The sequence below is a fragment of the Strigops habroptila genome, chromosome 9, assembly GCF_004027225.2.
Source record: "Strigops habroptila isolate Jane chromosome 9, bStrHab1.2.pri, whole genome shotgun sequence".
NCBI classification, from domain to species: domain Eukaryota; kingdom Metazoa; phylum Chordata; class Aves; order Psittaciformes; family Psittacidae; genus Strigops; species Strigops habroptila.
In genome coordinates this window covers 29,369,737-29,395,682 of record NC_044285.2, presented here as the reverse complement: position 1 = coordinate 29,395,682, position 25,946 = coordinate 29,369,737, and the positions used below count along the sequence as shown (strand labels likewise).

The window sequence follows — 25,946 nt, the reverse complement described above, 5'->3', positions numbered from 1 at the left end:
GGCACTGGAGCTGCTCTAAGGTCTCCCCTTAAGGAGCCTTCTCTTCTCCAGGCTGACCCAGCCCAGCTCTCTCAGCCTGTCCCCAGAGCAGAGCTGCTCCAGCCCTTGGAGCATCTTCATGGCCTCCTCTGGACCTGCTCAAGCAGCTCCACGTCCCTCTTGTGCTGGGGCCCCAGAGCTGGAGAGTGACTTTTAAAGTCGGGTGTCCCAAGCACCATACACAGCATGTGTCTCTTTTCCCACTCTTTTACCAAGCTTACCTAAGCCCTTCGGTTATTTTCTTTTGGAGGAGGTGGGATTGTCTACCTACTTCTGTGTTAAAAGGCATATTATAGCCCCACGGGTAATTCATTCCCTATTTCCTCTGGCACTCGTAACCAAATACCTTTGTGCCTGCATAGAACAGGCCTGTGGCTTTGCAGGGGCCGGTCTGACGCGCAGCCCTTGCCCTCTCCAGCGTTTGGCAGCTCGGTCGCTGGGACCGCGGGAAAACGGATGCGCGGGAAAGCCTAGGTGAGTGACGTCACCCGTGACGTACTTCACCCGCGACTTGGTGGCGGCCCTGCTGTGGGCTCATGGCTGAGGCGGTCGTGAGGGGACCGGGGCCCGTGAGGCCGCTCCTCGGCCGCCGCCTCAGCCCCGCGGGTGCCCCCCGGGACCCGGTGCGTCGGGATGGGCCCCGCGGGGAGGCGCGGCGCGGGCACAGGGCGGGTGCGGGCCGTGGTGGCTGTGGGCAGGGTCAGGGCGAAGGCAGGGGGCATGTGGTAGGAGTGATGGGGCACCCTGTGTCAGTGCCCCACCGCCCTCATAGGGAAGAGCTTCTGCCTCGAATCTAAATCTTCCCCTCTTTCAGTTTAAATCCAATCTCCCTTGTCCCGTCACTATTAATTACCAACTTTAAACACCGGAGGTGGTGTAAAACCAGGAGGAACTACAGATGTCTGGCTCTCCGGCCCAGCGGATCATGGAGTATGTGTAAAGCTTTAAAAATAAACCAAACTCCAAGTAAATACACAAAACCCCAACCCCAAGAACAACAGAACACTCCAAGCATTTAACCCAAAGCAAACTATTCAGGCCTGAGTAACAATCCTGTAACTTTGCGTAATGAGACATTATTCCATCACAGTTAAAGGTTTGGAAAAGTGCTCTCTAAGTATGATAGCCTTAATTCGTCTCAGTGCTCTTTTTGCTTTGTTTTGCAGGGTAATCCTGCAGAGGACACTTGAGAAGCAGCTGGATGTAGCAATACAGTAGTTCATTTCAGTCACATCCAAGTATAGGAGACATACCAAAAAGGTAATAGGTTTATAATAGCAGTTAAGTGTTAAGTGCTATCAGTCATTTACACAGTTAAGCATTGAAAGAACTGTGGGTTAAGTGTTTCTATACTTGAGGGAGTTTGAGAGGGAGTACTGAGCAAAGCACCAGAAGCTGTTTAGAGCTGCGGCAGAACCAAGTTTGCTCAAACTTTTTAGTTTTTATTATTATCTTACAAGTACAAATGAAAACAAACCAAAGAATGATGACGTTTGTCTGAAAAACAGAGACTAATTGAGAATCTCTTTAGTTAAATTAGGAGGAAAAAAAGGTGGAATAAGGACGCAGAGGACAGTAGTCTTCCAGGAAAATGGACACAGAAGTGTGCTGGTTTTGTCCATTACTCAGAGGTTCAACATAGGTGACTGTACTTGTGTCTGGCTGAATTAAATGAGGCTTATCTCACCAATGAGACTATGTTTTTAATGATGTTAAGTGGAATTATATTTGAAGCTTAAACCACTGGAAATGCAACTTCAGTCTGCTCAATCAGAACAGCAAACTATCAGAACTGAGATGCTGCAGACCTCTTGGAGAAAACCTCTGTAAGAAATCAACTCTTCTACCTACATGCATGTAATGTGGGCTTTCCTGACAGAACTGGGTTAGGAAGTGCTCCCATAAGCTCCTCAGTCACCAGTTTGTTGAGAAAAGCAATTTCCAGCACACATTAGAAGACAGAATCTCCTAATGGCAAAGCAGGAGTTTTTGGAAAACAGCTATCCCTACCTTGAATCAGAAGGGGCATCATGTCTCTTGCTGCTTTCAGTTTAACTTTAGAAAGCAAAACAAAACAGGAGATTCCTCAGTAGTAAAGAACTGTGAAAAATACATCCGGGTTTTGGCCTCTTGGCAATCTAGCACCTGACAGAAGGTGTTGGATATGACTCGTTAAACTGAAACCTGTCTGAGCAAGACTTGTTCCCACCTAAGAGTGGCTTGTTTTGAATTAGTTTAAATTGGCTGGGAACTAGTTCAAGTTGAAGCACTGTGAATCAATCACGAACCAAAAGAAATGCCCAGCCAGAGCCTTCAGTGGTTGAAAAGGGACATGATTTCCTTGTTATTTTTCTGGGTCTGTTTGAGTTTCACAACTGGACATCTCCAAGTGCAAATAAGGTATTTTTATGCATGCAAACTATCCAGTTCCAGAGTGAGCAGTCAGTGGTAGCAGAGTATGGGTTTGTTTCAGAAGTGCCTGTTTTGGGGAAGTAGACATTGTTTATGACTCTTACAGAGATGCAGAAATCTTGGAGCGTAAGCACATAGTGGTTTGTGTTCCAGAAATGTGTCTGAGAAGTTTGGCTGGGTTAAAACTTGTCTTGCTGTGTCCTTTTCTATTTTCAGTAGCTCATTAGAAGGGATATTTATTTCCCCATATTTCTCTCCATAAAGTTTCTACAAAGATAGAACAGAATTGTGGCTAATTGCATCCTGTAAAAGAGAGAGCTGGGTTTTTACCTATTGGGATATGGCTGCTTCTCAGCAGCATAAACAAATAACAGATGTGAAAATACTCTGCAGGAAGAAAGCATGACATGAAACAAACATTTATTAAAAAGGACTGTACAGACAACTTAAACAGGTAGCCACTGTTACTCCTCCTGAGCACAGGAGTGAAATATTTAAAACACAGAAGTCAGTGAAAACAACAGATATTGCTAAAATACCTAAATGCTAAAATGAAAACCTATGTCAGAGGAATGAGAAAGCTGTAAAATAAAGGAAAGCACTTTTATTCATTTAAAGTGCTAATAAAGTCTTCATTTCTTGAATAGTCTGCTACTAGAGGAACACATCGATGGCTATTCTTTCTTTCAAAAGTAGGTTCTGTAACTTGAAGCCACTGGCAGGTTCAGTCAGTCAGTGTCCTGTTTAGAAAGCTAACGTTGAATTCAGGAAATGCAAGTAGTAAAATCTGGCTTACATTTTCCTTATAGTTAATGGGGTCCTTGGCACTAAAGTTTGAACAACTGATCTACCCCAGCCTGGGTATGAAAATGTCTATAGCAAAGCCTTTAGGCACAGCAGAGTGTTGGCATTCTTTTAGCATGAGCTCAAGGGGGCAGGGGAAGAGGCTTGTGATTTTTTTTTTTTGCCATTTGGTTGCAAAACAACAGGACTGTCCTTTGAGGCAAGTGAGGAACCAGGAAAAGACCCTGGAAACCATCTATAACAAAAGAACCCATTGATTTTGTTGCCACTTGAATACTCATTGAAAAGGGAATCACAAAACCAAGGTTAAACCAGACTTTAGTAAAGAAAAAGTTTTGTAAGTGAGAAGGTTCTCTTTGTGGCTATTAGGAGAATTTAACCCAAATAAGAATGAATTTAAGCTAAGTGAAGAAGTATCTGCAAAGAAGCTTAGGTACAAATGAAGAGGCCACTGTTGCTCCATGAGCAAAATTGCAGAGTGTTGGGAAGGACTGTACCTCAGACACCTTCCTCCCCTGACTGAAACACAAGAAATCACTGTTTCACAATTATCCTCTAGTCTCTTGAGAAAGGTGCCTGGGAGAAAAGGGCCTGGGACTGTCATGAGAAGAGTTCCTTGGTGAAACTTCCTTAATTAATCTGTGAGAGAAAAGGAGAATACTGGTTCCCTACGAAAGAAGCTGCTTCCCTCCCTGCCCCTACCCCCAGAATCCCTTAATACATAGTACTGATTTTGTGCCCTTGAAATAGTTAGAATCACAGAATATCCTGAGTTGGCAGGGACACATAAGGATCATCAAGTCCAAATCCCACTCCTTGCAGGATTAGCTAACACTAAACCATATGACTAAGAGCATTGTCCAGATGTTCCTTGAACTCTGACAGGTCAGTGCTGTGACCACTTCCCTGAGAAGCCTGTTCCAGTGACTGACCACCAGCAGTTCCTCCTAAGTCTTGCCCTCGAGACCCTTCACCATCTCGGTTTCCTTCCTCTGGACACACTCTAATAGTTTCCTGTCCTTCTTACATTAATGTGTTCAAAACTGCACCCAGTACTTGAGGCTGCACCAGTGCAGTGCAGAGAGGGACAATCACCTCCCTCAACCGACTCAATGCACACTAGGATATGGTTGACCCTTTTGGCTGCCAGGGCAAACTGTTGACTCATATTCAGTTAGACTCATGCTCAGCAACACACGCTATTCATATGGCAGAACTTGGTAAAGGATGTGAAAACAGATTTGTAAACACGAGAACATGGTTGATACAAACAGTTATGTCATCGTCACATCTTTTTCTTTAAAAAAAAGTAAACCTTGTTAAACACGAGGGCACAAGGGACTAGTTTAAAAAAGTAAAAATACAAAATTGCCATACTAAAGTAGTAAATGGTGCATCCTTCAGTTCAGAGCTCTAGAGATCTCTCAAGAAAGAAAGAACCTGGCAAAGTAACAGTGAAGTGAGAGCAGCTACAACTAACCCTATCTATTTCAGGACTGTAAGTTCAAGTCTCTACACATCTATCCTCTATTCACACAACTTCATTGCAGACCTTTCACCCATTCTCCATTGTCACCACTTCTTACATTTATGTACGACTACTGAAGTATGCTGCTCTCATGCATCCACTTTGGGGGAGTCCATATGCTGTCCTTTAACTCTGTGTGCATTTTCCCTGAAACTCAACAGGAATTGCTTGAAACAGGGCACACAGCATGTGGCTGCTCTGACATTTAAAAGTAGAATCCAGTATTTGTGTAGGAAACATGTATAAGGATAGTTAGCACACTGCTGCCACTTGGAGCATGGGATCAGACTATCCTCCATTATTGCTATCTCAGAGACTGAATCCCAGTAATTCAGCCAGTAGAATCTGCTCTTCACATATTTTCAGGGGCACGTGAAAATATGTCTCTGCTATTGACAGATGTTTATTTGGCTATGAAACATTAAAATTGGAGACCACCACCTGAACTTGGCATGAATTATAGGACTATATTCAATAAAACACTCATGTGTATTGTGGTGGAGTTAGGACATTAATGCAACGTATGTGATTTGCCCAGCAAAACTGGTTTATCTGGATTTGTACAGATTTGGATTTGCCAAAGTTCTGACCAGAGACTTGGGGCTTCCCTGTTCTTCAGGCAAAGTTCTCAGTATAACCACTCCAGCATAACAGTAGACGAAAACCTGGGCTAAAGAGAGAAGAATGTGAACAGGCAGTCCCTGCCTCCTGAAGTCAGTGAAAAGAGTATTTAATGCTTGAGATCAATTTAGACAACAAAGGTGGTGACAAAACTGGGATTAGAAATGAGTGAATTTCAAGCCCTGGTTCTATAGTTGGGTCACTGCCGCCCTCCCCACTGAAGGAACTGACGATGCATCAGGTGAAACAAAGGGAAGGCATGGATACAGGCAGTGGTCTAGAGGGTCCTTTAGTCAGGATTCTTTTGGCACACATACTGAGCAAGAAAAAAACCTGGGCTGAAATAAAGCTTTCTTGAAAATGACCTATTTAAAGACACAAAAATAGGAAGCTTTGGTTGAGGGAGGACAATGGCACCAAAGCCAGGCAGTTGACACTGTCACTGGTGCATGTTACTGAACTTCCCTGTGCTCCAGTGGAGGATATGTCTGCCAAGGGAGATTTTGGCTGTGGAAAGTAGGAATAGAAGATGTGAGAATGGCTGACGTTGCAGTCTGTGTGCACAGAGATGTGGCATATCTCATACATGTTTCCTAGAGAACCACAGTGAGCCGGTTGGCCATAGAGCCTGGAAGGACCACTAATACAGTTCAGTTGAGCCTTGTTCTTCATCACTTTTCTGACTGCTGAAAATAATACCATGTTAAGATGTTAAAGCATCACAAATTACATCATTTTAGAATTTCACACACAGCCAGCAACTTGATCCCACTTCCAAATTTTAAGTCAAGTTGGAGGGAATGGTACAGTCAAATTCCAGTAAATCAAAACTCACATGTGTCCTTAATGCACTGATTTCCTTTATAACCAATTTCTTTTTTCTCCTGAACATTTCCTGTATAAAAAGAGCTCTACTGGATGCCCAAACCTATGGTCTTACTAGCTTGGAAAACAACTTGTTCTTTAGTGAAACAAATAGATGGTTATTTCAGCACTTCAAATAGTCTCAATCTTTTAGTAACACTTGTTTTTAAAAAGAGAACATAAAAGCATCTGTGGTAATCACATCTGGCCAATAGGAATAGCCTTGCATTTGGGGTACTTGCATAAGAATTCTACTTTGTTTAGGAGTCCAAAAGATGGAATGGTTGAAATGTTAAACTGTAGCACCAGTAATACTTACTTTCCTAAACCCAAATCCTAAGGACTGGAAGGAAATTAAGACAGAATAGGAACATTGTGCTTACATTGCATTAAATAGAAAACAAGGGGTCGGTCATACTTGAGTCTGCACGTCAGTAAAGTCTGGCCACATCTGCAGTTCTACTGGAAGGGTACTGGAATGGGTCATGTGTTTGCTTGTCAGTCTTCTGGGTTTCATTCATCCTGTTTCCTCTTGGGCTTTTTGGGATTCCGAGATCGGCTCTTTGCTTTGCAGAGTGGGCAGATGGGTGCGTTCCGATGAATTTGTTGGTGACACGATAAACACGCCTGAAATGCGACATTGCAGCTCTTGTTACAAACGTTCAACAGGTTTTTGTTATTGAGTATCACATTCTAAGTTACAGAACACAAAAAAATAACTAAGGCCTCTTGCCTTCAAAGGCAAACCAGTGGCTTCATTCTATACAACGCAGGTCTCTGGATTGTACGGTAACTTTAGACCAACTGAAACACTATTCTAGTTTGTATTTTATTGAATTGAAACTACAGCTCAGCGGACACGTGGTTCAGGTATGTATATAACTTTAACATTGAATTCTGTTTTGTGTCAAAAGTTTCATAAAGATGTTTACAACTGAGCCAGAGAAGTTACAGTAAAGGCCAACTGTGGAGTCACAGAATTCAAGGCAGGAGCACGTGATTGAGTGAATTCCACATATTTAACAGAAGGTGTAGAACTCTGCCCTTTGCTCCATACTAAGCCCTTTAACTTCCATCAGCATATTACTTTCGGAAAGGCTTTCTGATGGTGTGAGTCCAGATAGTAAATACAGAACTATGGAGTGTACCTATGTATGTCAGTTTGCCTCCTTAGTCAGTGAATCTTTGGAACTTGGGTGGGATGAATACCCCTGTGGAACTACTGAGCTCTTTTTACTGATGGCAGGAGCTGAGTAGAACTCTCTTAGGTGCCTGTGGTTGGGTTACATTAATTCATATGTTAGTCTTGACTTGAAGATCCCAGGAAGTGCAGAAACAATCACCTTTTCTAGTAATATGTACCATCAGTAAGTACTCTCCCTCATAAAATATGTGCATTGCTCTAATATGAACCTCTTTGGAATTAACTCCCAGCTATTAGTTGTTCTTTTGCTCAGCATTTTTTCTTCTTTCATGCCTTTCTCCCACATGAAACAAGAGGAGTGGGAATTGCCCACATCTCTGCTGATGGAGACTCTTAAGTCTTAAAGGAGTCAAATAATACAGAGCCTTGTCCTTCACCCTTCATGACCAGTGCTACTACTTTAAGTCTACCGGGGTTAATTTTGATTTGAACCACTGTAGGAAAAACCAGGATCAGGACACATCATTTTTCCTTTTCATAAATTGATAACTTTATAAACGTAAGACAAAAGCGAAACCCCAGCACATTCCCTCTGCTGACCTTCATTGGAGGTGGCTGTTGTCTGAAAGTTGCTGTCTGTCTGGTATCTTGTTTCCTGGCCACTTGCAGCTGCTGGGCAGCTGCTGCAGCTGCAGCCAGAGACTCTGGGATGGGAGGCTCCTGTGGTTCTGTCTGCCATTCCGCCTTCTGCTTTTCAAAGTAGCTAGACAAAAGAAAACCAACCCAAAAATATAACCACCTTCTGGAGTATTCCATTAGTTTGTAAAGGATATTTTGTGTTAAAATACAATGGATCACGTTTCCCTATCATCTTCCTCCACTAGAGACAAATTGCCTCCACTTAGACACCACTTGGACTAGTTCATAAATAGAATTGGTGGTATTTTCCTCTGCATTTGTACACTTCAGCCAGATTCCAGATTTTCAGCTTCTAAGGTATAGTGATGTACAACTGGATATAAATCTAATAGGATGGCAATTAGACAACATACATACTTAATGTTTGACAGATTTAGATGCACCTCTGCCAAACTTAGGTTTTATATTTTATTCTGTTAAAATGAATAACTTTTATATGCGACAGATTAATACGTTTTTTGTAGTATCAAGGTGCTTGGAATGGAAAACAGCTTTTCTGAAGAAATGCGAAAGACATCTTGAAAACTGTGTATCTGTGAAAATGATGCCAAATGTGCTGGGCGTTAAGAGAAATGTCACTTTCTTAAAACATCCCTTGCCTTTAAAACTGATCTGTAAAACAAAGGACACTGTTCTTTGAATAGTACCTAATTCTGTCACCCTCCCCCACCAACCAACACAAGTAAAATGACAAAATAACCAGTAGAATCAAGAGAAGGTATAAAGCCAGATAATGTTTTCTTTGGAGACTTACTCAAGGGACAGTTTCTCTTCCTCCTCACATAGATCTGGCAGCCTCTGCAATCCCAGAGTCATCCGCAAAGCATCTACGTGCTCCTTCAGGGGTTTGTACTCCTCATGCAGGCGACGAGTAGATTCCAGGAGCTTGTTGAGGTCGTTCTCAGACTGCTTGATAGTATTCTCCATCTGAAACAGAAGTATGGGCATGCTTCTAAAGAACCCTTCCTTTAATAGCTCTCTGAGCAACAGACTGTATCAGAAAGAAGAGATTTTCTCACTCAACTTGGAAGAGATTGGAGACTATGCAGTAGTAAAACAAAAAGTAAAGATACTGGGAGGATGAAAACTGGGCAAGGAAGAAGCAATTCAAAGTGACATATGAGATGCATTTTCATTTTAAAAGATACACTCAACCTATATGACCTTCTGATCAACAGAAAAAACAGGTAGACAGGCTACAGGTAAGTCAGCAAGTGAAGAGCTACAGAAAACTCTCAGGAGACATTAAAAAATAAATTAGAATAAACTAATTTTCTGTATTTCTAAGATATCTGAATGCCAATGGTTAGAAGCTAACAAACAAGCTAAGGAGAGGTTTCTGCTTCTCTTACTCCAGTAAAGCAGAGAAAAAGACAACGTGACAGGAAGAGAGGGGAGAATGAAAGAGAGACTGAGGTTATGCAGCTGGGATGGGGAACAGACTGTTCAAGTGATAAATAAATGCAGCCTGCACATCCAGTATGTAGCTTGTACTTCTTACAATGTGGGAGCTTTTTTCTTCTGGTGCAAAGCATGGATACCTTCAGAGCAAGAAACCACTGTACAGCCATGTAAGTGCCCTAACATGACATAAAACCTGCTGGTTTAAAAATACATTCCCCATTTAGCCCCTCTAATTGGCCAGTCTTCCTTGTTTATAAACTGGGTTTCTCTTACTTGTATTAATTCCCTTCAGGCTGGTGCTTCTTAATGTTTGGTGGTTCCACTCGGTGATGAAGGTCAGCTCTTACTAAGAACTTAATGAATATGTATTTTACCAAAATCTCTTTTCTTCCAAAAGCCTCCAGTCAGAAGTCCCACCTAGCTGCCAAAGGTTCTCTATTTTGAGGTGCTAAATAAGGAAAGACTAAGAGAAGAACATTTTTCTATGGGTCTGCCAGAGTGATGTTACTGTGGCTGCTGGTAAAGCTGTAGCTTGGTGATCTATCCTCTTGGTGCTAATATGCCAACATTACAAAATATTCTGCCCAACTCAGACAGGGGAAAACCCAATTATCCTGAGGTAAATAGACTTTGCTGCTTTGTAGGATCCCAGGATGGTGCTGTGGAGTCTGGATTATTGAACCAGTGATGTGCACAATTCCACAACCTGTGGAGTGATTCATCTACAACTCTTAGGCTGTCCACAGCTGGACTGTTGCATACCACATTAATATCAGCATGGATCAGCCGCAGCTCCTCCACGTGGGCCATCTTCTCTTGCAGCAGCAGGTCCATTTCCTGCTTGTATTCTTTCAGGTGCCTCTCCTCAGACTCCAGGGCTTCAAATTCTGCTTTCAGTCGTGCCTTTATTTTTTCCATCTGCAAAGTCTTATTCCTGGATCCCAGTGATAAGTAAAAATATAGAGAGACAACAGTTAAGTCACTGCAATGTATTTTTGTGAGGTGTCACTTTATATGTGAATAGATGGGAGAAGGTAACAACAGTGATAGACAAGGGCAAGACTAAACATGTCTGAGAAAAGATGAGGTGTAACAAGAACTGAATTCTCATCCCAGCTCTTTTGCTGAGCTTTTCAGTGCTATTGGAATTATACTGAATTCTGAAATTAACAGAGCATTGTCAGGCTTTAACAGTTGCTGTAGATTCAGAGAATTGGTACTAATAAGAGCTCTACTGCATCGGTTATCTCAGATTAAACCAAAATAGAGAAATCCAGAAGATCTGGGAGGTTTAGCAGAGGATTCTGAGAAACGTAAAATTAATTGGAAGTGATTACAGTGTCATATACACTGACTAAAACTATGTGGACAGTAATCTGAATTGCTAAAGTACTAGCTTCAGTGTCAGGTTAAAGAAAATTCTGGAACAATTACATATCAGAGTAGTGAAAACTCAAATGACACTGGCCATCAACATCCCACCTGCAAGCAGCTCTGCATTCTCTTGGTTCTTTGCTAAGATCTAGTACCTGTCATATTTGTAAATGTTTCTGCCTATATCCTGCATTTTAATATCTTTTTAATTTGTGCAAATCCCTAATTCCATAGCACAAATGTTGAGACGCAGCCCTTATCTCTCTCTTCAAAGCCAGTAATTAAGGAGTGCGAGTTTCAGTCATCAGACAGTTTAAGCAGGAGTGTGATTCGACATTCATCCAAGCTGTTGAAAAGAACAAACACGCTGTTCTTGTTCCTGTGATCTAGTTAATGAAGAGGCCTTAGTTATTTTTCTTGTACTGGAAGTTAGAATATGATACTGGGTAACCAATGTGTCAACAACACTTCAGTTTTTTTAACAAGGGGCTGCAATGTCACATTTCAGGCATGTGTGTAATCAAGAGTTCCAGGACTCCTTGCTTTACTTTGTGTGAAACAAGCAAGCATGTACCATTCCTTTTTAGTCGCCTAGCACAAATAGATCCATGTTGGTTTCCAAGTGCACTGCTGAATAATGCAGTAGACTTCCTACAGGCTTGATGGAAGAGGGAGGTAACCTATTCCCATCCCAATGCAACGTGGGTAAGTTTGATTGAAATTCACTGTAAGCAGCAAAGCTGACTATAGAATGCAGTCTGCAGATTATAGGAAGCTGCTTATCAGATTAGCAATGAAATCCCAGCACAGGGATTTCACCCTGATCCTAGAACTGGGTGTGTAACTTTCATTCCCACTAGGCCCAGACTTGCTCCCAAAGAAGCAAGCAACACAGGTCTGAGGTTTTTAATGGAAGCAGAAGGCACTGAGCCCCCTGGGGGGAGCAGCTCTATCACCTGTTTCTAGAAAATGGGATTCCTAAACCTCTGTGGGGCATCTGTTCCCGTCACAAACTGTTTCCATACCCAGTCCCCAAAGGCTCTTTCCGAAACTGCTTTATATCATACTTGTTCTGAAAAATCCTTATCTCACCATTACAGCAAAAACCAGCTGATGGAATAATAAGCCAACTAGTAAAAGTTTTATGAAGGAAGTGCAGAAGAAGCTTGGAATGTAGATGGAATTCAAGTATGTAGCTACAATCTTTAATGGCAGTGTTCTGTCATGTACTAGACAATGGCATATACTAGCTTGATTATAAATATTGGACATAAACCAGTAAAAGAGATCCTCTCTACCTTCCATTTCAAATGCAGCAATATCCCACTAAGAAGTACCATCCAACCATCTACACTTGTTTTCATCATGTCTCACTGTTCCCGTTTACATAAAACATTTATTTAGTAATGGCAGCTTTGATTACTGAAACTGGAAGTATTTGTTCCCAGTTTCCTCCCTGTTTCTTCTCTCTGTATTCGTGGCATGCATTCACTTAGGGCACTGCAAATTGATCAGTTTCCTTACTGTTATGAGTCACTGTCTGCCATGCTCTGCCAAATTGTTCCCCAACAAATGAGTTGCAGGGGATTATTTCAGTCCAAACGATTAACTTTTGATGAGGAAAGAAAAAGTGCACACAAGTTAGAACTCTTCCTGTTAGCATGAGGCAATACCCAGTAATGTTTTAAAACAGAAACTGTGTGATTTCTAGACTGCTAATGAATTCTGCCCTCGTATTCTTTTCCCTTCTATTTAAGTTCTTACACTGCATTGATGAGAGTAGTCACTAAGTGCACCCCAGTAGGGCGTTAAGCAGTGAAATGAGCATCTGCCATCAATAAGTTCACTCTCATTCTTTACCTCCTCCCAGTCAGAACACTGAGGTCCAGTCTTTAGGTATTGGCTTAATTTTATGACTGAGGTTATTTCTGTGAAACTACTTAATGCATATAAATAAGTACGTGCAGATATGTTTGGATTGTGGGCATATACAAATGTTTACTGACAGCAGTATTTCACTGACTACATATTATATGTATGTATGTGTGTATAGATATAGATATGGATATAGATACAGGTCTTACAATTCAGATTCCCGAATCTCTTCAAAAACCCTGCTGAGCTGCCTTTAATAAGTGACAGAGATCAACTACAGGGATGGGTAATTTCTCTGATTTTGATTGTGAGGGCTTTTTCCCTCTCTGCCTGTAGGATAATACACGGAATACAGATGAAAATTAAGCCTGCCAAATCTATCAAAGGTGTGCCTGTAAACAAGAAATTCTCATGTTCATTTTGAAGTAAATGCTTCATCGAATGCAAGCTCCTTTTGAAAGATTTGGGGATGAAAAAATAGGTTTATTTGATCAGACTTTGTTAAAGGCAACTCAGACTTGACATCAGTGTTGCAAGTAGGATTGCCTTGTTGACTATTTCTTTTTACTTTAAAATACATTCTAGAAACTTTCATAAAGCCATTAACATCACCTTTACAGCACCTCATGCTACAAACCAACAGCAGAAATGTCTTAGTTGCAGTTTATATATCATCTTTGAATATATTACCAGAAAACTGAATGCACCATAGATTTCCAAATACAGGACACCACTCTCTCTGAAAAGATAATTTCATGAGATATTTACATTAACTGTTATAATAATTGGACCACGAATGGTAGTAGCCCATAGTTAGATCTGTATTTTAAATCAGAGCCTGCCTAACAGTTGAGTACAAAAGCATTGTTCTTCCTCTGCAAAACATGTGTTGTCCCATCTCTTTCTAAAGAGCTTTGAGATGTTAGACACAGAAATACTTTTGCTTGATCTTTATTCCCCATTGTGGTATGTTGTGAGGATGGCTGAGGCCCATACACTGCTGCCTAATTCACCTCTTCTGTGGGTAAAACGTGCTGCTTAGGGGTGCTGTTCCCTGCCAGCAGGCTCTGTGCCCACCTGCACACGCTGCTGGTGGAAGAGCCTTTCTCCCCAGCCCTCTGGCCTCTCTCCCCCATAGCCCCTCGCTAGCTGCCATGTCCCAAAACGCTCCTCATGTGGGGTGACCCACTGTCTGCACGCCTTGCACCTCCCGGCTGCATCCAAAACCACTGCCCTCACTTCCTTTGTAACCTGTTTTGCCTCCTGGACGTATGGATTCCTGCTAAACACAGGCAGCTCAGGCCTTACCCTGAATATCAGTGCCCTGAGCCCTACCTAAAGCTAAGCCAAAGGCCGGGCCGTGCATCGGGCCCCTCTTTGAACGCACCCTGCGACTCACCGTGCGGGGGTCACCACCAGTCCCATGTCCCCCCCCGCGCAGGCCACGGCCCCAGCGCAACGCTGAACCGGTGCCCGTCGCCCTCCCTCCCCCGACACCGGCCGCCCTCGGTCCTCGGCTTTCGGTGCTGTGCTCTGCTTTCCGTGCCATTCCCTTCCTTTCCCCTCCCTTTCCCAGGGAGTGAGTGGGGCAGGATAATCGATTTATGCCAGAGCGCCTCTGGAATAAGAAATGATAATTCAAAGGGCTTTAAAAAGGACATCGCGGCCCGACACCACTCCCCCGGCTGCGCGGGGTGCTGCGTCCTTCCCACCCTACACTCCTCCTGTTAGCACTCGGGTCCACTGCTCTGGAAATGCACGGCCACTGCCGCCCTTCACCGCGCATTCCAGCGGCGATTCCCAGCAGCAGAGGCTCCTTCCCTACTTAGGAAAACGTATGCTGGGCTCTTACCACGAAGCCCAGCGGTGCTTTTCTTTCCCTCGGTAGCACAATAGCTACTTTCAGATCGATGCAACTCCTCTGCACCCCCGAGGAAAAAGCTGCTTCATCTAAACTGATGCGGCACAAAGCAAACATACCTGATCTCCTTGATGCTCTCGAGTTTACACATAATTTCTTGCTCATCTGCCATGCTCTTCACTCCCGATTTAAACCTCCCGTGGAATGTACAAAATGCCAGGGGGAAAAAAAGAAAAAACATACAATAGACACAATGTAGTCACCCCCTCCTGGCATATGGGCTCTGAGCCTGTGCGGTGGGCTCTAGTGGGAGCTCTGGGACTTGGAGTCCAGCCTCCTACTGTTGGGGAGGCAGATAGGCAGCAGAAAGACTACAACACCCACAATGCAGAGCAGAGCTTTCCTGCCCTTCTTCCTGCAACTACACTTTAAATCAGTTTGTCACACCTCATTGTGTCAGAGGTTGTTGGGTGTACAAAAACTGGGTTTAAACTGACAGAAGGGAGATTTAGATTGGTCGTTAGGAAGAAATTCTCCCTTGTGAGCGTGGTGAGTCACTGGCACAGGGTGACCAGAGGAGCTGTGGCTGCCCCATCCCTGGCAGTGTTCAGGGCCAGGTTGGACGCAGGGGCTTGGAGCAACCTGCTCTAGTGGAACATGCCTTTGCCCGTGGCAGGGGGTTGGAACTGGTTGAGCTTTAAGGTCCCTTCCAACCCAAACCATTCTATGATATGATTCTATGAGAAAAAGAGCAGGAGGCTTCCTCCTGAGATTTGTGCAGAGTTTTGCATTTCATTAAAATTATTGAATATGATTTGATATGATAAGAGACAGTTGAATGAGTTCACAGTTTTGATTAAAAATGATTCTGACACAAAGGCATGCTGTAGCCATTATTACTACAGTGCAGTTTGCTAGTAGGTGCTCTGAGTGATGTGGCTGTGTCTGGAGTTCAGAGCAGATGTATTTTGTTCTTTAGGTTTTTCTTTTTTTATTTCTGCTACTATACATAGCACTCGTAACTATGGAAAAGAAAGCCAAAATGCAAATAAAACTGCTGGATTGAGGAAAGTGACCACTTGGTCTTTCTGTTATTTTCCTTTGGTTTCTGTAAAGTACTAAGCACTGTGGTTTAATTTATGAAGATAACAGTTATATCTCAACACTTCAGAAGGTCTCTTCCATGATCTGCCCTAAGGCACCTAAATCCATGGTCCTTCACCTGTGTGCCCAGTCTGTTACCCTGGGATTTACCAGCTCTGATGGTCGTGCTGGGCTGAAGGGTCAGCACATTAGAATGGAAGTTAAGCTCAAGGTCTAGGCAGTCAGTTGGGAAATTGGATTCTGCAAATGCAGACTTCTGTGTGTTACAAATGTACAAGCAGCAGTGCCATAGTCTTAGTGACTATAGCAGACCACTCATCGGTCGGTAGTGGGAGGCTGATGAAAACAGGGTAATTATTCTGGAATGTAACAGAGATGTTATCTGGAAGGCACTGGAAGTACTTAACGCTGCTACTCAGCACCGATCAATCTTGCTGGTGTCATGTTAAAAATGGACAGAATGCAGAGGAGAGCAATGGTGAGTGTTTTGGGGAATGCGAAAGACACTGAATACAAGACAGTGTGGACATGTTTACATTGCATGTGGTAGATGGCTTGAGCTGGGGCTTATGGTGATAGAACTGAATGTCTTGAGCCAGTTGCATCTGCAGTTGCAGACTAAAGGGCAAGTGGTCCCCCTCATGTGTGAATATCTGTGCCTGGGAAGCTGGCAAACTGGAGCGTGAAGCAATAAGCAGCCAGTGTGAGCCGTTGGGGTGGTGGAACTGGGGCAGCAAATGTCTTATCAGTGGGATTTTTGTTTTCCTACACAAATGACATTGAGTGATCAATGTTCTGTAACGTGGATCAGCCCCTGTGCCAGGCAGTGAGATGCTGAAACTCCCCAGAGATGCAGTTTGTCCTGCTTTCGCTCATCAGTGGAAACGAATGATCCAGGAAATCAGGTCAGTCATAAAAACTTTCAGCACTCAAGGATGACATCAGGACCAGTGCATTGCAGCTTTCTGCTCGTTTTCCCCTGATAATAACAGCCTTACTCATCTTCAAAAATGCTTTTAATTCCCAGTGAAGTAAATGGGAATTTGGAATGAATGCAGACTCCAGTATCAGACCCTCATTTATTTTAATAATTGGATGTTTCAATAGCAAAAATTCTTAGTTTTCATTAAGCATGGATTGGCAGGTTTGTTCCCCCCTCCCCTTTGGTTTACCTGTGTTCTCCAATCCACTCTTTACTATTTTCTTGCTCTCTGTGGCAATCTGTTTTCTAGTGCTCTCTTCTCTATGCTGCCTTTGAAGTACTGTGAATCTTCTTTGCTGTTTGTGCTCTTTGCTCCCAGCTCTCCCTGGGTTTGGTAATGTAGCATCCTTTTTTCTCCCCATGACTGGACAATACGGTCCTTTATATGCTGCTTCTGCCATTGCTGCCAAATTTCTCAATATTTTATCAGTGTAACTTTCAGCAGACAAAGTGATAGGACAAGAGGTATTGGCCTCAAGCTGTGCCAGGGGAGGTTTAGGCTGGATATTAGGAACAATTCCTTCCCCAAAGGGTGCTCAGGCATTGGAACAGGCTGCCCAGGGCAGTGCTGGAGTCACCGTCCCTGAAGTGTTCACAAATGTGTAGATGAGGCCCTCAGTGCCATGGGTTAGTGGTGGCCTTGGCAGTGCTGGGAATGGTTGGAATTGGTGATCTTAAACATCTTTTCCAACCTGGTTCATTCTATGTAGTGCTGGATTAGGTACAAGTCACCATGAGTAGAATGGGGAGCGATGCTGTCAAACGTAAACATCCTGAAATGGATGAATCAACATGGTGCATCCCAAGTTGTGAAATTTGCTTTAAATTCCTGATTATTATTTTTTTTAAATGAAAATGGATTCTTTCTCCATGCTGTTGGGGTTTTGAGCCTTCAACCTCTACTCAAGTCACACTTACAAGGTTTTTTCCTACAACTGGGCCACCCCAATTGTACCGCCCCACTTCATATCTTAAGGGAAGGCTGACACTGGTTTCAGGACGCTTTGGGAAGCCGAGCGCAGTCACCAGCAGCACTGAAATGGATAGGAGGCAGCCCTGAGATCTCCAGAGCATCTGGTCTTCAAAACGTACGCAAAGCCGAAAGCATTTGCAGGGTGTTTTTGTTACTCCTTCGCTACGTGCAGTGTGTAAGAGCTCAACTTAGCACCGGGGGGGGGGGGGGGGGGGAGAAGAAGGAGGTGGGGGGGAGGCTGGTGCGCGCGGCCGCCGCGCTGCGCGTGCGCCGCCTCCTCGCGAGCGCGCGGGGCGCCGCGAGCAGCCCCGGCGCCTGCAGCAGCGGGGGCTGCGCGCGCGGTCGCTAGGCAACGGCGCCCGGGCAGCGGCGCTGGCCCGGCTGAGGCGCAGGCAGCGATGAGGCGGAGGCAGCGGCCCCCGGGCTGCCGCCGCTGCTGAGCCGCCCCCCCACACCCGCTCCGCTCCCTTCCCCATCCCGTCCCGCCCTGGCTTTTCCTCCTCCGCCCCGCTCCTCTCCCCTCGCTCCGGCCTGCACTTCCCCCTCCATGCGGCGGGAGCGGCCGGAGTGGGGCCCGTGCCGCGGCCGCGCCGAGCCGCGCCGTCCCTCGCCTCTCCGCCGCCATATCCCGCAGGGAGCCGCGGGCGGTGTCTGCAGCGACAGCAGCGGGTGAGGCCCCGGCTGGGAAGGGAAGGGGGGAGGAAAGGGTCGGCGGTGAGGGAGGGCGGGGGGCGATGGTGGAGCCCCCCCCTCCTCCTCCTCCTCCTCCTCCTCCTCCTCCTCGGCGGCACGGCTGAGGCGCTGTGCGTGCTGCGGGAGGCCGCCAGCGCGCCCCCTGCCGCTCCGCCGGGCTCTCTCCGGGCCCGGCCGCAGTCGAGGCGCGGCCTCCTGCCGGCCCCCGGCTCCGCGCTGAGCCGCCGCCGCCTCTCCCGGCCCCGGCGGTGCCCCCGCCGCCCTGCGCGCACGGGGAGGGGCGGCAGGAGTGGGGGGGCTGCTCGGCCTGGCGCTTCCCTCCCCGCGGCGTGGCCGCTGTCCTTGGCGTGCTGCGGCCCGCCCCGCCTGGGCGAGAGGGCACGGGGCCTTCGCGGGGAGCTGCTTGCGGTGGCAGCGCGGCTGAGGTGGCCTGGAGAGCTGGGTACGGAGAGGGGAATTCGGCTGGTTGCTTTTAGTACTCGTGAGTGCCAAGGAGCGGTTGCGAAGGCTGCGTTAGCACGCTGTCTGAGGTGTTCGGTGTCTGAGCATGAGAAGGGTAGCAAGGAGCTCGCGTTAACGAAAGGTGGTGAAATAAGGCAGTTGTGGAGGGTACCGGTGATCGCTGCTTGTATCCTTCCGTTTTGCTTTATAGTGCAATGAGGATTGAGGAACTGGTCGCTGACTGCGGTATACATGAGGTTTGAGATACTTTTGTTAATCAGTTATTTTTAAAATGTTATTTTTTCACAGCTGTCTGCTTTTCAAATTCTCATTTCAGCCTTTGGGGTGTATATTTCACAAGAGCTGTGTGGTTCCTGTTCAAGTTAGCAAACAGGAAAATTGAATCAATAGCTATATTGTGTCATCCTAAGTTGATAAATGTGGATCTAAATTAATTCGCGTTTATTGAGATACATGTGATACTTTGCCTTTTTTGTTTTTCATCTTGCTGTGTGTTTCAGTGATCAGCATCTATTGTCATAAACGGGAAGTCGGAATAGAAAGAGAATTAAAACACTGGTCATTTATGAATTCCCATTAATGCCTGTCAGTAGTTCTGAGTGCCTGTGAGTGTGCAGCATTCCACATCCATCTGATTGCTTATGCTTGGTGTATTTGTTTATTGAAACGGATGTAATGTCAGGTAGTCGTTTTTGTATTGGAGGTATCCTTTGTTGGTGAGATATCTTTTTCTTGCCAGGTGTTATAAATGGACTGTGGTATGTAGGACTGAAAGGCGTATTTCACAAGTGTAGCTAATGTCACTTGTAAAATTATATTTGCTTTTTGCTGGGAAAATGGGTTAGTGGGCATGTCAAGGTCATCCTCAAATTTAGAACAATTTGACTGCTGTTGGAATACGTCTTCTTCACTGTCGTGTTTTCCATCTATCGATCCTGTGGCTGTTGACATTTTCTGGACTTGTGATCTGTTTCTCTTCTAATATATGATCTAATGCTCAGCAAGTTTATTAGGAGCCATCTGTAAAGCTTCCTGAGACAATTGCATGGGAGTGACCTCTTTAAGATGTACTTAAAAAAGGAAAATCCAACAGCATCCACACTCACTACTCAGAAAGAATGGAAACGAAAAGTGTTAAGAGGGTGAACGGGTACCAATGACATTTTATACACAGACGAGCTAGTAAGAAGGTAAATTCTTACTGTCAGCTGCTGGGGATGTGGTAAGTTCTGGCTTTCTGTTGCTTAGTCCTTATGGATGCCTTTTCCAGTGCAAATTACTCCATTGTAGACATATACTGGCTTTGACTTTCCTACAGTTTGCAACTGATTTTGTTAAACACTTACAATTCTACCACAGATCTGTGAATAGTGGAAAGAAACCAAATTGCTTCTGTCACTTGCACTCTGTTACTGTTTACTTCAAGAGCATTGGAGCTTTTGGGAATAAGGAAGGCAGTAGGTGAGTTCGGGATGGAAGCAGGGCTTCGAAAGGTGAAGAAATGTAATTTATCAACTCAGAAGAAGCTTCCAGATGTTGCCACATTGTAAATTAGTTTGATATATTGATTTGTCTATCTCAAAATATAATTTATATATATATATAGAGAGAGAGAGAGAGAGATGGCTGTAATGCTATCTAGACCTCACACATCCCTGAGAACACTATCCTCTTTTGATCATGGAATCTGCAAGACATAGAAGGCCTTGAAAAGCCATGTGTACATGGCTGGACAAAGAGATGTTTATATATATTATATATAGAAACCTGTATTTTTGGTGAGTTTATTGTAAAAAGCTATTTTTTTTCCTAGGCATTATAGATGAAAGCATGTCTGAGTAAAATACTGGTATTTAAAAAAGATTTACATTTGTCACTGTGTGAGGCTGGTTGGTTTGTTTTTTATTTCCTGTGATTTGTCCCCTTTTGTTGATAAGCTGTATTCAATACAGTATGTTCATGCTAACACAGATAATTCATCTGGAAGTAAGAATACTATGACCACTTTCTGAAGCCATGATACGTAGCATTGTGTTTGATACGTTTCAGATGTAGGAAGCATGTGGAAGTGCAGAGCTAAGCAGTAGCGCACCTCCTGAGGTGGCGTCTTGCTGTTCCGAGATGAACAATTTACTAATGAGATTGGTCATAAGGAGAACTCTTCATCAGCAGTTTTGTTTCGACTCTATACATTCTTTCTATATTGAAAGCAAAGTGTTTTAAAGGTAGCTATTGTATTTCATTTTCTTACATGAGTTATTTTTGACGTTGTTTGCTAGCAAAGCAGGTGGAATCACCATGTCAGAATAAAACACAGGCTTTGCATGGCTTGTGGTGGGCCTCTTCTACAGTTTCGTTAAGGCTCTCATGGTGCAGTATAACTAAAGCCTTTTACAAGTCCTAACATAGGCCAAGGTGCTTGTGGTTCCAGAGTTGAAATAGAAGAGCTCTTTTCCCACATTCAGTCTATCTGGAAAGAGTTCCCTCATCACGATTAATATCTGTTCTGATTATGGAAGTCAATTTCTATTCCAGTTGTCTTGAGAGGAGCACCGTAATGGACAGAGTATCAACCTTAGGCTAAATGCAATAGTTTAGGCTATTAATTATTGTTGGTAGGGACATCCACAAGAAATGTAGTGTATACACTCATGTAATGAGCCCACAGACACCTCAGCCAGATCACATAAAGTCAAAACTAAACTAAATCCCACATGTGATTACCCTTCTGTGCTGTGCGCGCCGACCCCCCCCCCGCCTTTTTAAGGTCAGACACTAATTTCAGACTCTTTGCCAAGTCTTTCCCTTTTCTGATTTCTAGATTGTCCAGATTTAAAAAACTAATAAAAACCACCCCCTAAACCAAAACAACCCACCACACAAAAACCCCTCTCTCGGGCTTAATCCATATATAAATCTCTCTAGAAGGGGAGAGATGCAGTTGCTGGAGGGTAGGGATTTGCAGCTTTCATTTTTGAAAGCAAAGCAGTAGGCTTTTTCTCTTGTCTTCTTGACCATGAGTTTCGAGCTTCTTCACTTTGGAAATGAGTAGTGTTGGCATGCTAAGAATGAAAGAGTCTTAGAATAAAAGAATAATCAGTTTGGGTTGGACTCCAGGAGTTCATCCAGCGCAACACCCTGCTCAGAACAGACCTAATTAGCGACAGGCTGACTGTGGTTCTGCAGAGCAAAGTAACAGGTGTGAAAATCTAATCACAAGGTGCCTTTGAGCTCCTCTTGCTGCTTGCCACAAAGGTGCTGTTTGATGCTTCCCAAGCGAGGTGTCTTTCTCTGCTTCTGTCACTTTTTTAGCAGCTTGTGAAGTGGTTGTTTCAGTTTATAAGAAGGCATCTGTCCTACCAACCGAGTACATCTTGCCTCTTGGTGGTGGCAGAGCATGTGAGGGTCCACACAGTGTATTGAGACCTTTACAAACATGAGTACCCTTTGTTTTTCAGGTTTCTCAAAGATTGCTTCTGGGTGAGGTTTTTGACTTAAAGGAACATTTGGTTTAGTCTATCAAAGTAGTATTCTAAATATTCAATTACAACATTAGGATGAGTGTAAGTTAAGATGATAAGATGCATCACATCCTTGATGTGTCTTTGGCTTGGCTGCAAACACAATATTTTTTCCTTCCCAGAGCATTAATGAGTCATTTGGATCTGCAGAGTAGGTTGTACCAAATGGCCTTCTATCAGAATGTGCATTAGGAGAACTGGTGCACTACTTTGATTTCAGATCTGAACACATGATCTCAGTCTATAAGGAAGTGCTAACAAGTGATCTTTTTATGTAATGTTGTCAACTGAAGTGTAAATGTTGCCTTGGTAGGGACAACAGGCAACAGCAGCAATAATGCCAGCTGAAACTGCTTGAGATTATTAGAAAGAGAAGATGGGTGGAAAGAACTAGTGTATTATTGTGAGAACACCTTCTTTTGGATGCATATTTACTGTCTACTTTTTTCTTCTTTTTCTCTTCCTGGCTTAAGAAGTACAGTTGAGCACCTGATGTGACAGAAATATTCCATTTCCTTCCCTTCAGAAGTCTGGCCTGTTCTTTGTACTTGTCTCGTGCTCAGCACTACCTGTTAGGTGAAGCTATCTGTTAACTCCACAGGCAAATCATAGACAGGAAGAGGCAGCTGAAATGCCACTTCCTCTGTTTATAATTCCAACTATGTCCATTCTGTCCATTTGAATTTGTACTTATGAGTGTTGCAAGTGAATTAAGTTTGAGGTAAGATGCTCAGATTCTGTACTACCTTTGTATTTCTCTTCAGTTTGCACTTGATTTGGAGTTGACTCCTTCACAAGCCATTTCAAGACCTCTGTTTGTGACATGTTAGACACAGCGTGCTTTTATGTGTAGTCTAATACTGATACCAGTGATTACTTGAAGTATTTACTGAAATACATTTGGAGTACCTCAAACATGGAGGTGATATTGGAGTTTCTTAGTACAAGTTTTCAGTTTAACAAAACTTCACAATGTGCTAAGAATGAAGTGAAGATGCATATCCTCCTACCAGGGCTTCTGTTCTAAAATATTGTTATTCTATTGTATGCTTTTAATTGAATCCTGTACTCATCACCAAAGCAAGGGATTCATCACATATTTGCACAGCAAAGAATACATTGTTTTATTTAATGTTCCAAATCTGCTTTGACTTTAGTGTTTAACAGATTTTATTTGGCTCTTCAGAAGTGGCCATGGTTTCTCAAACTTTCAGCTAATCAAAATACTTTTACTCATTTCCCTGTTGTCTGTTAACAGGTTCATGTTGGGCTTTTTTCCTGGCGTTTTCTGAAATGGTCTCTAAATTAATTTCTGAATCCTTCAGGAAGGGGTAGCCGTGGAAAAGCACCACAGATGTTCAGTCAACTTGTCAGCCAGTCCTGCAAGGTAGATACCTAATGTTTGTGATGTTGATACTACAGTTTGAGCAGTTAGAAAAATGAAGTTCTGAGCACCTTCTTGGAGGTCTTATTTCTGATGCAGCAAAGTGCTTTTCTGTTTAGTGTCTTGCTTGTTGTGGGCAGGTTGAGCACAATAGCCCAGTAAGTCAGTACCATTTCCGCTAAGCTGAACAAGGGAGGTTTTATCGAGGTCAGTCAAAAACATACCTGTAACTTTGTGACCTGCTGGAGCTCAGTGGCAGATCCGGGAAGTTTTTTTGGGTTTGTTTTTTAAGTCTTGATCACTGGAATTGTTGTAGTATTTAATCTAATTTTGCTCCAGTAAAAAAGACCATTAAAAGACAGAGTTGTGCTCTTTAACTTTCAGTCTGGGAAATAAGTAGTGGCTTTTTGATGTAATTCAGCTGAATGTCTTGTAATTGCTGAATGATACTGTGACTCTCTGATGCCCTGGTCCCTGGTCCAGCCAAACACCAATCACTTGAACTGGAAAGTGAGAAACTGAGGTCCTTAGGGGGTAACTGCACAATTACTTTCTGCACAATAATGCTTGTATAAGATATTTTTGTCTACCATAACAGTTCATTCTTGCCTTTGTGTTGCAGGACGTTCTTCCCCTTTGCACAGGGGCAATTATTTTTTGGAGATGCACTGGAAACTTGATCTGTGTTCAAAACCAAGCACTTCTCCCCTAACTGTCCCCTCAAAAACTCCCCACCAAATTCTTTTCCAGCTGGCATGCATGAGCCCATCAGCTTCTTCATAATGTAGGAAGTCATGGACAAGTAGGTTCCTGGCTTAGGGGTTTCGGTTAAGAGTTTATGGCAAGATTGCAGGAATACAGGTGTGCTACCTGTGGATAGTCTCATCAGATTTGAAAATGAATGATCTGCCAGCTCAGTGGCTTACCTTGTATCATTGCAGTGGCCCTGAATTCCCATAGCTTGCACACAGCAGGCATCATTTGTTTTAAACTGAGTCAGCTGTGGGAAGGGGATTTTGGGGACAGTGGGCAAGAAGGTGGTGGGGAAGAACAAGTGTGTGACTTAAGCTTTAGCAGCATTTGGAAGAACTCTTTCGCTTTTCTAAAGTGGTCTGTGAAATGTATCAAGTGATACATTGAAAGATTTATAAGGTGTGTATATGTATGGGCATATCTATCTCTGTGTGTATAGTGGGATTTTTTTCCCTCACTGCTCTTTGTAGACAGGACACAAGTAGGCACAAAAAGATTCAGAAGGTCAGAAAGGTAAAACTTAGTGGTGTTTCTAAAGTTCTTGCTAGTTCTATATATTCTGGTGTGTGGATTCCTCAAATTCAGTTCTCTGCACAACTGAACCTCTTCTGCCATTGCAAGAGTTCCCCAAGCATTTGGTAGGAAAGAATATTCCCTTCAGGACTGGGTGGTGATGATGGTTACATTCATCTGAACTGGTGAATCAACAATGAAGATCTTCCCTTGCTCTGTAACAGAAGTGTGCCAAGTCACATTCCTTATTTTACTCCAAAGATAGTTAAAGGAGGGAGAGAGACAGATGCAGAAACAGAAATGACAGTTTTGTTTTTCTTTTATAATATGACACCTGAATTGACTCAGAAAGGAGGAAGCTTCTAAGTAAAAATTATGATAGTCATAGCCAGCAGGCTGGTTTTCAGTTGTGGCTTCAATATTAGCTTTAAGGACAAGGTGTTACCTGCTAGTGCTTTACTTTAGACTTAATGTGTATCAGTGTTGTAGTTCAGAGAAGTTATAATAAGTAGAAAAGGTAAAATATTTTTCGTGATGTTGTTCTGAGTTTGGCTGCATAGAAGACTCCACCATATCAGGCCTTTGATTAGTGTAAACTTGAGGTTTCTCTGTTCATCAGAATGACAGTGTTGAAATTTCCCATTAGGATGTTGAGACTGACATTGCATAGTAAGGTAAGAAAAAACCCCATTAAACTGAATCAAAATGCTGTCATTTATATGGCTTTAGTTATCAAGGGATTAAAAACTCTGATCTGCCATTTTAATGCTTCTGTTAAAAATGCTGTTTGACTTGGTGCATGCTCTGGGAATACTGATTATACATGTCTCTCAAAGTATAAAGGAGCTGCAGATCTGTGCTCAGGTCTTTGGTTTAGACCATCTCTTCTACAACAGAGAAATGAATTGGTTTAATTTATTAGATTAAAAAATACAA

At 43.5% G+C, this 25,946-nt stretch overlaps 2 protein-coding genes and 1 long non-coding RNA gene across 8 annotated transcripts in view; 2 read left to right on the top strand and 1 right to left on the bottom strand.

Annotated features, from left to right (window-relative positions):
- Positions 1-534: 534 nt before the first annotated feature.
- On the top strand, positions 535-1,729 carry LOC115612962. Its single transcript, XR_003993213.1, has 3 exons — positions 535-662; positions 1,206-1,299; positions 1,571-1,729. It is a non-coding gene; the product is annotated as an uncharacterized LOC115612962 (long non-coding RNA).
- A 1,125-nt stretch (positions 1,730-2,854) lies between these two features.
- Positions 2,855-14,949, bottom strand: ZC4H2 (zinc finger C4H2-type containing). The gene is made up of 5 exons (XM_030497897.1): positions 14,745-14,949; positions 10,278-10,449; positions 8,866-9,038; positions 8,013-8,175; positions 2,855-6,895 (listed from the first exon to the last, which is right to left on the bottom strand). Exons 1-5 carry the CDS (start codon positions 14,864-14,866, stop codon positions 6,782-6,784), a joined length of 744 nt encoding a protein of 247 aa, XP_030353757.1. The 5' UTR covers positions 14,867-14,949; the 3' UTR covers positions 2,855-6,781.
- A 3,119-nt stretch (positions 14,950-18,068) lies between these two features.
- The window catches only part of ZC3H12B (zinc finger CCCH-type containing 12B), a 30,077-nt gene continuing 22,199 nt past the window's right edge, over positions 18,069-25,946 (top strand). For 2 of the 6 annotated variants that reach the window (XM_030496680.1, XM_030496677.1), the window contains exons 1-2: positions 20,739-21,064; positions 23,619-23,747. The gene's annotated coding sequence lies outside the window, so the exon portion shown is untranslated. Of the gene's footprint in view, positions 18,354-18,716; positions 19,076-20,738; positions 21,065-23,618; positions 23,748-25,946 lie in introns of those variants that run through there. The other 4 variants (XM_030496676.1, XM_030496683.1, XM_030496678.1 and 1 more) reach the window with 3 other exon arrangements.